At 34.5% G+C, this 12,206-nt stretch overlaps 1 protein-coding gene across 3 annotated transcripts in view; it reads left to right on the top strand.

The window, feature by feature from the left end:
• LOC106141179 (uncharacterized) overlaps nucleotides 1-7,232 on the top strand; it is a 32,953-nt gene extending 25,721 nt beyond the window's left edge. The window contains exons 31-42 of one of the 3 annotated variants that reach the window (XM_060946956.1): nucleotides 1,266-1,458; nucleotides 1,718-1,792; nucleotides 2,169-2,299; nucleotides 2,385-2,537; nucleotides 2,965-3,098; nucleotides 3,302-3,425; nucleotides 3,919-4,043; nucleotides 4,681-4,946; nucleotides 5,155-5,219; nucleotides 5,592-5,751; nucleotides 6,075-6,271; nucleotides 7,030-7,232. In XM_060946956.1, the coding sequence (XP_060802939.1) occupies nucleotides 1,266-1,458; nucleotides 1,718-1,792; nucleotides 2,169-2,299; nucleotides 2,385-2,537; nucleotides 2,965-3,098; nucleotides 3,302-3,425; nucleotides 3,919-4,043; nucleotides 4,681-4,946; nucleotides 5,155-5,219; nucleotides 5,592-5,751; nucleotides 6,075-6,271; nucleotides 7,030-7,143 (1,737 nt within the window). In that variant the 3' untranslated portion in view covers nucleotides 7,144-7,232. Of the gene's footprint in view, nucleotides 1-1,265; nucleotides 1,459-1,717; nucleotides 1,793-2,168; nucleotides 2,300-2,384; nucleotides 2,538-2,964; nucleotides 3,099-3,301; nucleotides 4,061-4,680; nucleotides 4,947-5,154; nucleotides 5,220-5,591; nucleotides 5,752-6,074; nucleotides 6,272-7,029 lie in introns of those variants that run through there. The other 2 variants (XM_060946955.1, XM_060946954.1) reach the window with 2 other exon arrangements.
• Nucleotides 7,233-12,206: the final 4,974 nt, after the last annotated feature.

Below are 12,206 nucleotides of genomic sequence, written 5' to 3'. Positions count from 1 at the left end.
TAAATTTTAAAGTAATGAATTAAATTTTTTCAATAGTTTGGCTAGTTATTCCTTAAAGAAAAATATTACGTCGGTCTACCGACAAACCCTCGGTTCGTAGCTAAGTGCTACGAATCCTTGCTTCGTAGCACGCTACGACAGTAGGAATAGAAATATCCAAAGCGTAGCACTCGTAGCTATGATTTCTTCAGGAGTGGAATGATAGCTGCACTTGCTGTTCAAGTAGTATTAATAATAGGTAAATCTATTATTATAGCCTGTTTTCAATAAATCTTTATAACATGGTAAAATGGTTGAATTTAAAGAACAGTTCATTAATCTTAGCAAAAACTCATTGTTAAAAGCAAGCTTTAAATAAAATTGGATTATTATGCCACATTTATAATCACATATTTTTCGGCTATATCTGGAATACATTATTTATAATGTTCATTCAATCTTCACGAAAGGAACTAAGCTGATATTAATCCCGAGATTAATGCTTTCAACGAACTATTTACTTGCTAATAATTTTGCTAGACATTAAATAGCATCATATATCATCGAGCTTTTGTCCCAGGGGAATCTTGCGGGAATCCTCATCCGTCACGATAAAGTTTCGACAATGTATCGACGTATACACAAGTTTATTACGCGTAAGTAACAGGTGGTTACGAACGCCTCCTTGGGGAAATATGCAAACGAATTCTGTACATTAAATGTTGCTTCTGTGATATATTATCATGATCCAAGTTGCATTAGGTCCTAGTAAACCGGGTCACAGTTAGATAGGAATTGTAGCGAGTAATTATTTGATTTGGCCACTCCTGGATTAGACAGTAATTGATAGACAGAAAAAGGTGTTCAGTGAGAATGGAAACTCAACAGACGCTAGTTCGGTTTCGGTTCAAATGCCCATGTTATTTAATGCATGGTTCGTGATACATGGGTACAATATTGGTAAGTTACTCTGTAATGGTTGCGGAGGTTAAAGGTAGGCTTAGGGTCGCGCTCCTCCTCCCTGGGCTCCCCACCAAACAGGTGAAGCCGCAATTAAACCCTACAGTTGATCGTGCCTCTGTCCACCCTGCAAGATGATCATTCTCTGAAGTATGATTGATGAATGTGTAATGCCAGCAGTATCTATCATTCCACTGTTATTTTCTTACCTTTAGACTTGAGGTCTCAGTTATATTTGGATCTCTTCCAAACAATGATTTATATATATATATTTAATGATGATTAGTCATAATAATATTGATTGTGAAATAAATTATAACTTACAGCAACCAATGGCTTGTTCGTCAGTGACGATTTTCGCGAGTCGCAGCCTTGATTTACTTGTTATATCTGGCCAGACATTTTTCAACCTTATCAAATACTACCCCAAAATTCAGGAACCTTTGAACAAGGCATTCGCAGTTTCTAAGGACTACATTTTGCCCATAACCATGAACTGGAATGATGATTCGTTATCAGGTATCTTTTTACATAATAATCACACTTAAAATTATGTCAATTGAAACAACAACTTAGATTCGTAAAAATTAGAAATTATAAATAAATGAACTTGAAATTTTCAAAGAACTTTAAAACAAATATTGTCAGGAGTAAGAAATAACATTATAAGGGTTATAATAAACACGTGAAAAAAAATTATCATCAGAACTGTAATGACTATACTCGGGTGGAGTCGCTTGCAATGGCCGTTGTTTAAATGAAATTTTATTCCTTACAGAGGGATCTGAAGTGGAATTGTACTCGCTGGGATCAATTGGCGACTCTAGAAGTGAATCGAGCAGAGATGGTGGAGGTATATCTTTTTTTATTTGCTTTATATTTCGCTTGGATTAATGAATAGACCAATAAAATTCTTATTTATATTTATGCTGACACAGCTGGACGTGACTCATCAGTCTTTTCAAAACTGTTGGCTCTGTCTACCTCGCAGACGAAGGCTTATCCACACACAATAAAGCGTGAAAATTTAAAATAGATTTTTTTATATTTAGCACGTCGTAATCTCTTAATGGAGCAAATATTGTTTTAGGTTGGTTGGTACATCCGTTTAGATTTGTGGGAGATAAAAAAGATATTTATCATATTACGATTTCAATGGAATTTAAATTACTCTGTTGCAGGAATTATAAAAAAAAACTTATTAAAGCAAATGTTTTTTCTGTACGCAGCATCTGCTATATTACGCACCAGTACCTCGCAGTCAAATGTCAGTCAGTCAAAATCTGGCACCAGCGTGGCCACGTACTATAGTTTCCTGAGCATCAATAACCTCCTTAGACCCGGTTCATGGCTCTTTCAGGTATAGTTCTGTCATAAAATGTGCCTGCACAAAGAGAGAAGGAAAATAAAATGAGGTTAAAATATTATAATATATTTTCTCCTAGGGATTTGGATACTTCACCTGTATTATAACTACAATGAATTACGTTGTAGTACTGTATGAAGTTGTCACTCTGAACGATTGCCTCGTGTTCTTCTGGCTTCAAGCTATGTTCGACATATTCTTCTACATCAAAACTTTTTTGACGATGCATCAAGTAAGTTAATTATTCACCAGCGTCCATTTCCGGGGATACTTCGAAAAAGCCGTAGTTGTTTTTTACGTCACCCTGCTACGAATAAAATTTTATGTTATACGGACATTCAGATTTATTGAATAGGTGTGCTCTGTCTCCTTTTATCAGAATATCATAGTGGGTTGCCCTTAAAGTTTATAAAAATGCATGAAGTTATACCCACCTTAATGTTGTGTAAAGATTCGGAAAAGTTTTACCGTCTGCTTGAGACTAAGCCCAATGCTTTGGGATTTTTAATGTATCTGCTGTTTTTTTTGTCTTATACCTACGATTTCTACCAGAAGAGATAAATAGAAAGTCTTATTGTATTTTGTTTATGTCATTATTTATACAAAACCATCTAAGATATAAATAACTACCGATATTATTATTTAAATTTCTTATTTAGGGTTATTTAACAAAGCATGGAGACGTTTTGATTGATCCCGTAAAATGTAGAAGAAAATATTTTAAAAAGGCCGTATGGGTTTGGGCTGATATTTTGGGGAATGCACCCTTGGAGTTCATTGGCTTCTTTTTTCGGTAAGAACATATTTTTAACCAACTTCAAAAAAGCAGAACTGTTTTGCTTATTGTTCCCTCTGAGGTTGTACTGGGAAAAGATTTAGATGTCCATTTGCTGTCGGATCAAATAAACATTTTATCAAAATTAATTTCAACTTTTATTTTTGTTTCTGTTTAATCAAATAAATTATGGTTATTCTGGGATGTACAAATAATTTCAGGGAGCCACTTCGGTTGAAGGTAATCCACTACTGCCGGATCAACAAGATAATTCGACTGTCATATTTGATAGAATTCTATAATAAGACAGCCGCTGAGCTTACCAATAACCTTACTATCTTGCAGGTAATAGCCATTTGAGAAAGATTTTTCTGATCTGTTTACATATTGTAGTAAATAACGTACATAGATATTTTTGTAAGTAATTATAAATTGCAAGAAAAGGAATGTCGGTATGGAAAAATTGTGACAAGAAAAAAGATTTAGTCCCTGTCTACTCGTCCGGGAGAGAGGACTGATACGTATCTATGGTTATTGTAATGACGGCGTACGCAAAATTTAATTGTCTCCTTATTCGACGTGCTTGGATAAAAAGACTGATGAATGTGGGTAGAAAAGCAAAAAAAATATAATGTGCTAGTGGAAAATGGAAAAAAAAACAAGTCTCTACCTACCTCTCCGAAAAGGAATTACCTATGTCAATTTAGCATTTTCGGGGGTTTTGACAGATTGATTATAATACCAATAATAGAACAGAGTTATGTTACACATTGGTATATATATCTGTAATACCTTCCTTTCATGAAACCTAATCTTGGGTTGACTATGTTATTTACAGGGTGCAATGACCTTGATAGTTGTTATTATAATAATACACACATTCACGTGTTTCTGGCTGGTGACCATGATGGCTTTATCTCCAATTACTATTATAAGGACTCTCAAGATGCATCTCATAGATGAGTATGTATCGCTAATATCTGTCGGGTAATTTTCATATAATAAGTCTGAGTCTGATAACGCACAGCTGAAACTAATGAACGAATTTGACTGTTATTAGGTGTAAATCTGAGATAATGTGCTCGGAACGATGTTCGAAACTTTCACGAAAAAAATAACCACGGGCATTAACTAGTTAGTTTTTTCAACTGTATATTAAACAGTTTAAACTATAAATCTAGGCGTCTTGCCTTGATTGTCAAGACAACCGTCTTGAAACATAAAATATCCTTTCTATTAAATTCGACCTCGGCGTTATGCAAAACATTTGAGAAATTCCTGATATTGGATATTTTAGACCTTGGCATCTCAAATATTTGGATTACAAATATTATGCGACAAGGAAACATCAAATCTCCAAGCTTAGGATTGTAATTTATGGCAGCTTATTAATATAAAAATGAGCATCAAAAAGATAAGAGTGTTAATTTTAATTTCCTATTTTTTTTTCATATATCGTTAGTAGCTGAAATTCTTCATGGTCTTATAAAGCTTATAGTGTATATATAATATATAATTTTCTATAAACCTAGAATTTTTTGACGGCTCGATACAAAATGGACAATATTAAATCAGCATACATCAGAAAATATTTCTACAGGGTCACACCACAGCGTCGTTGGGACTATGTCTCCTCATTAAGCGTCATCATCTCAGAGCTGACGATGACTGGCGGAGATGAGTTCGTTATTGATGATATGCTCCCTATGCTTATCCTCGCCACCTGTCTGATCAGCGGGAAAATGCTGGCTTCGGTCGTCGTAGCCACGTCTATACAACTCGCATATTCGACAAAGTACGCAATGGTCCAGTACGAGAAGTCGACGACTGAGCTCATTGATATGTTGAAGAACCAGGGATTATCTTGTAAATATTCATATCGCATTTAAAATCCAATATGAGTTAAGTTTCACTGTTATAATTGAGGAAGTCAGACGGGAGTCGCTTTGTGTAAAAACCTGACTTCAAAAACATTTGACTGATCATGGTCAAAGGTGCACCCTCAACTCCCCTCCAGATACGTTATTTAGTGATGATTTGGTTTAGTGAATAGTTAAAAAGAACTTATTTTTAGGTTATCAACTAAAGAAGTTTGTGAAATATGTTCAACAACTTTGGACTACTGAACGAGGCCGGCAGGTAAAGTAATTTCTATTTTAAATTGTTAAAAAGTTTGTATGAAAATGACATAAGTTTTGGTTGGGTTTATTATTTATTATTATAGTTATGATTTAAAAGTTGCCATCTAATTTTGAAATGTTCTGGTGGATGGAAGAATGCATTTAGCAAAGGAAGGAAATGCGTAGTTGTTCAGTCTTCTTAAATAATGCCATATGTAATGAGATATCATAACTATTAACCGAAAAGGCCAATAAAAAAACTTATCTAAATATCAATAGCGTAGACTAACAAGAGTCACCTCTAGAAATATTTGCATTGTGATGGATCCTTCGTTCATTTAGATTCATGCATTAGCATTTCTTTTTTTTATTTTATCATTTAATGTATCAGTTGCCAATTCTTCTGAGCCAAACTCCATACGTGCGGCGATGTATACTGATGTCCGCCATGTTCGGCCACCACCTGAGGAACTGTCACATCTTCTGCGACACCGGAGACGCATTTCTACGACAGCTGGCTGGAGCTCTGGACTATACTACTTTTTTCCCGGGTAATTATTAAGTATTATATGATTGTATTAAACGTTACCGAACGTTTTTGAACCCAATCTCTCACTCTTGTAATTGCGTACACCCGCCTGATCCAAGAAACTAATTGGCTTCAAAACTTGGGGTTCGCTTTCGCTCTGTAATGTATCTAATATCTGAGTTTACATGCAATTAAATAATTTGTTTCTTTTTTTAAGGAGTGGTGAGTGCTTGTAAATAACCCATTTTGGTTCTTCCCACCTGCAAGATTACATTGAAATAGTTACATAGTTTTCAGGAAACCACTCGTCCTATAGTATATGCTAAATAATGTTATTTTTCAAAGGCAATTACATAGTAGTAGCTGGCGACAGCGAAGCCCGCATGTACTGGGTGGCTTCCGGCGTGGTGTCGGTGGTGTCCGTCCGACCGGATCTCACGGAGACCACTCACGAGTTCCTGCACGCTGGAGACATGTTCGGACTACTCCAAGGGCTTAATAGGGGGATTTCGCACTGTTTCTCGTATAGGGCTGAGACGAAGGTGGGGCATCCAATATATCTTACAAGCTACGTTTTCGTGTAAATTGGGCTTTTTGCTGATTTACATATAGCTAAGACTTTTCTATAACATAGTTTAATCCAAAAAAATTTAGAGGTTTTTGTATGGTGGAAGAACAAACATATAATATTTGAACAACGAATTAACTCCTCACACGATTTTAACAAAATTTGGAAATAAGGCTTCGCTCAGGAAGGATGGCTCATAACATAGGATTGCTGGGAATTCTCGCATACTATTTATTGTTTCATTGCCAAAAATTATCACTTAAATAATAAGATTTATAATTCGCGATACAAGTATAACGTTCTTTAAAATAGTATCAATATTAAACTCTGAAACTGGTTCATTTGGAGACAAGTTATCTCACGGCTAAGATACGACATATTCGACAAATACGAGCATGTACTATGTTCAGTGAATTTCACACCGTTTCGCTGCACTAATTGAAATTATCTGGTATCTGGTTATTATACTGTTGCACACATTGCGCTGCATTGCATACTCGTGTAGAGGTAGGTGCCATATATTCTACTAGCTTAACCCACAGCATCGCCCGCGCCAATTTAGCGCCATCCGCAATAAGCGACGAATTTAGCACCAACTACAAAAAGCAACGAATTTTGCACCACCTTCAAAAGAATAAAGGTTTTTTAAAATAGAAATATCAAGTGATAATTCACATGATAAGACTAAGTATCTTTAGAAATGTCATTACATATTGGTTATTTTTATTTTAGGTGAGTGTCGTAACTCTAGCATTGGAATCATGGGTTCACATGCTGCCATTCTTCCCAGACGCCAAGAGAATCATAGTTGATAGTGCTGACCTACTTTTTACCGTACTAGTTTAGCAAATATATTTTATTAAGTTATCTGCATGTTGGTTATTATGTTGGATTGAACATAATAACAACATATACCACTAAAATGTAGAACGATAATAATGCATTATTAAAAAGGCATTGTATGTATATGACTTAAAATTTGAATACTATTTTAAACTATATGCAAAAACAAGTAAATTGTATTAATATGTGTTTTAATGTTCACCTTTTTCCTTTATGTTGTTGCTTTGATGTTAACCACATATTTGCAGTAAAGCCATAAAAATAAAAAGAACGATGAATAAACATTCTTCAATTTGCTGAAACGTAACGTAAACAAGGTAATTTATTGCTGGCAAGAGTTAGCTTTCCATAAATCGATCATTACCAAGTCACCGTAAAAAGAAAAAAAAGACATTTGTCCCTTTTGGGATTTAAAGGGTTGATTGGATTTGGTGTGAAGCTGCGATGTATTACGTGCCATGATGGAATCTTCACAAGATTTTTATAGGCATCGTGCATGAATAGAATCTAATTATTCTATTTGATGTCGCTTTTTCTCCGCTCCAGTTCGCTTCTGATTGGGGCAATGTCTTCTTGATGTCAATAAATAAAAAGGAACTCTTGCTGTCAAAAAGTTTAAATTTGGGTAAATACGTTTTTAATGAAAAACAATTTTAGTTTTTTTTTGTAAATACAATCAATTAACTTTATAGAAACAACAAATGCCTTTGGTGATTGCTGGTTGCTCTTGCAGCTATGAAGAAGAGAAGGCAATTTCGATTGAACTGGAATTTGTCTTTCAGCTTTAAGTTTTGACAGCCCTGGAAGCATCAGCAAATATTTTCCATTAGGAAAATAAGCGGTTTGGGCTGGAACGGCTAATTTAGCTAAGTGAAACTAGCAGAGCTTCTTTGAATATTTCTAAATCCCTAGATGGCTGCAAGGAATTCTCGGAACTGGAACTGCTTTAGCTATTATTACAAGGCTTTCTCAAGATTTTACATATTTAACAATTCTCTATGATAAATCTTATTGTTTCGTTCATAATTTTTTCATGGTTGTGTGATAACATTTTGCTTTATTAACTAGGTAATAGACCAGTTTTAACCAGACCATGGACTTTGAGGACGATGAAAAACAGACAAAGCGAAGAGAAATATCTAAAATATGGATCCCGAGTACCAAAGTATTGCGGTGGAGGGTTTAAACGAAAATACGCTAAGATAAAAGAGAATTCAAATTTTTGACTCTGCTTCAGTCCTTCCCAGTAATTGTTAGTATATCTATTGCCAAAGTCACAGGTTTTTGTTTTATCGGCCGACCCTTGGACGAACGTACCCAATCCATTTGCCACTCACAACAGATGTTACTGTTATGAATTCCCAGTAGTTCCTTTAAATCCGTTTAACAGAACATTCAAACTTGATTTCAAATAAAAATTGAGTCGACATTGTTAAATAGCACGGATTGTTGTAATCTCGGTCAAGCATTTAGGTATTTTTATTTTCCGTCGTCTAATGTCAAGATGCGAGCGATAAAGCTTCATTGTCAAGTCTTTTCTCTATTAAAATTTTAATGATGTTTGTAAGTTAAATATTAATTCTATCACGCAATTTATAACCCTTGTTGAGTATTTGTTGACATAAGTCCATAATAATGTACTTATTTATATTTCTATAAGGGTAATTATTAGTTTTATAAAAATAGTAGAAAATAAATGTAAATTTAGTGGCGAGCTTGACGATGCCTTATGAACTTGAAATCAAAGCCCTTTGCATAATTGAAATATCAATAGTTCCATCTGAAATTATGAACTTGGTCAATTTCAAAGCATTATTATGAAAATTCAGAGAGCTATTTGAATAAATATGACAAACTTAGCATATAGTAGTTGGGAAAAGCATTAAAAATTCATAGTTCTCAGCTAACGTGACGCGGGGTCGTGTGAAAATGTACTTTTGAGTGTCGAGTTAAATTTTAATATGATGGCATGAGATAAAATCTTCAATGCAGTACTTCAACTAGGTGAAAATTATTAATATGCAAAACGATGGAAACATGTGTACTTACAAACACATTTGCATTACGGAACTAATTATCAAGGGGGTGGTTAATAACTTGTTTAAAAAAACTCATTTCAGTCGTATGCAAAATAATAAAATAGGTACATATTAAAAAGAAAAACATTGAATAAATGTTTTTCTTTTTAATATGTACCTATACGTATATAAATTCAATGCCAAAAAAATTTAAGGTATTGTAGATATTATTTCATCCTAAAATTAATTATACATACATACATATAATCACGTCTATATCCCTTGCGGGGTAGGCAGAGCCAACAGTCTTGAAAAGACTGATAGGCCACGTTCAGCTGTTTGGCTTAATGATAAATTTACCTTATAATACAATACATTTGTACATAAAAAATAACATCCTAGACAAATTAATAAAAAAATTTAAAACTTCAGTTTTTTTTAAAGTAAGAAGTGAGCTTTCATAAATCTATTTAAAAGCATACTGGCTGGCCCCTATACTAACTCCATATAACAGTGTGAACTGGTGGTGCGAGCCGTTGAATATTTTATGCTTATGAAACGAGTGCACGAGTACGTTTTCATAAATGTCCAATGCTCGGATGCGCCAATTTCAACCGGGGAAATTTTTCACGACCGAATTTGCAGTTTGCCGCACGTTCACCAATTAGAAAGTTCTATGTGTCTAAATCTAAGTAATTTTAAAGATTTTATGAGCTGGCAACCTGTCTTTCTGAGTCATTAATCCTGTTAATGGTGACCATTTTTGTGACAAATAACTATCTACAATATAAATGTTTACTCCACAAGGGAATTACGTGATAATGTGTTGTGTATGTGTGTCCTAGATGATTAGGAAAATAGACACCCTACATACTAGCGTCATCGTACTACGTTCACGCCTTTGCGTTTCCCAAGCGCAGTAATATGGGTCCTGCTATGATTATTGCTTAATTTTTCAATTCAAGTTATGTTTTTTATCAATTTCTTCTTATAAAATTGTAATTTTATAAATTTACAACCAGGTTTTTATCCCTTACGGGGTAGACCTCAGTGGTAAAAAGAGCCGAACAGGGGTACAATCACAAAGAGTCTGAAAGGCTACGTTCAGCTTTGTGGCTTAATTATGGAACTACGATTTAAATAGGTTGCTGGCCAATCGCCCAAAAGAAGCATTCCGAAAGTTTTTTCACCTTACCCTTGGTTGACTTTTACAATCTGGGGAAGAGAAGCAGCTGGCACACACTATGTTTTTTCTTTGTTACCAGACTAGCATGAAAGCTATCATATTTTTGTTTAATATATAACGTTAAATGTAAACACTTGAACTGCATTAAAGTTTTGAAGTTTCAGACCAGCTCAGTATCTAGTCAGTAATCCACTTTCTAAGACGTCAAGAAGCGACATATTAGTGCCTCGGAACTACAAGCGGCATCCGCGAGTTTAGGGAAGTTTTAGGCGGAAATTTTACATATTTTGCATATCTAATTAAAGAGCATTATAGTGACTTACCTAGGATTCTGCTTTACAATATTTTTTGATTTGAGATATAGTTTATCTCTGGCTGGATCTTTGCAACTCAGAAATTTCCAAACCTTAAATTTCTAAAAGCATTATACACTCGTAAACTCGTATTGATTAATTAAACGTCCCTGGTTTTTTAAAATATGAATGTTAACTGAAAAAGTAATGTTATATACATAACCAACTAACGTAATCGTTGGTTTTTATTATATCAGTACAGATGTTTCAACGTAATAAAAGATTATCTTATGTGTTATATATGATTATATGTTAAGAAATAAGCCGTTGAAAAGACTTATACGGTGAAGTGTGGTGCTGAAAACGAATTAGCAACTCAATATCGGAGTTCGAGGACTTGACAACTTGTGTCGTGTGGCTACCGTCTTTGTCATGACTCCTCGTGTGCCGCCTTGCTCTAGTTCCAAACTAGTTTCCTCACGGCGTCGTAATTATTCTCAGTACTATCAAGTGAGAGAGCAGTCGTAGACATATACTACTTATTACCTTATGTCAGCAGCTCGGGTCTTATTAAACAGAAAGTCTTGTTCTTATTTCTACACTTTAGAGAAATTCTCACTTTGGCATGGTCTAAGGTGGGTCTGTTTTCCAATATTTCTCTCCTTAATTTAAACGGTATTCTAAGTTACTAGTCTTTTGTTTTTATACATAAGTCGCCAACTATCTATTCAAAATTCACTTATTGCTAGCTGTGCAGCATAACAGAATAGGAAATATTTATGCCGATGACGTAGAAAAGAACAAACGAATATAAGATTATGTGAAACTTTACTAAACGATCTTGAGTGAGCTCAGTAAGTATCCTTCGATGACAAGTTTTGGGGCGTGAAGAGGAACCTTAATTGCGGCGATATTGTTTGATTTGCGCCGCCAAAGATTATGATCCTTGACAGATATTTTATAACTAAAGTGGCAGTCTAATGCACTACAATTTATTTAGTGGCAAAAGCAGCCTTTGCCTGTCCTGCCACTTGGCAACTACAGCAATACTTGATTACCACAGCCTACCTATAGATATTTAATTATTGTTATTTTGAAGATTTCACTAACTACTTGTTAGCCTCACTTCTTTACACAACGCTCAACACTCATGCATTTACAAGAGATTAGATTTTTTTGATTATCTGATTAGATTAGAAAACCGGTAAATAAATTTCAATAAAGCTTCCCTACCGAATTCGCGGGTAAAATTTAGTAGTGCTTAAAAATATATGTTTCCAAGCCGCAGATTTCTGTTAATTTTTCATACAGTCAACGTTTTCTTAAAGTGAGTTTATCTTGATGGTCCAAAATATTTTTAAGAAGCTCATGAATATTCTTATAAAAAGTGGACTAAATGAATAATAAAGCCAGTCTGTGGTGCGACCGAAATTTACTTTGCCGTCGAAACAGAGAAAAGAATTTATCAAAATCACAAAAAGGATTTTTTTTAATGGCTGGAGTCCAAATTAATAAAGGAATAATAAAACAGGAACCCTGGTACCTAGTTGGACAAATAAAGCAACTAAT

Source organism: Amyelois transitella, chromosome 12 (genome assembly GCF_032362555.1).
Source record: "Amyelois transitella isolate CPQ chromosome 12, ilAmyTran1.1, whole genome shotgun sequence".
Classification (NCBI taxonomy): domain Eukaryota; kingdom Metazoa; phylum Arthropoda; class Insecta; order Lepidoptera; family Pyralidae; genus Amyelois; species Amyelois transitella.
The sequence above is the reverse complement of the archived record's forward strand: the minus strand, read 5'-3'. Positions and strand labels throughout refer to the sequence as shown.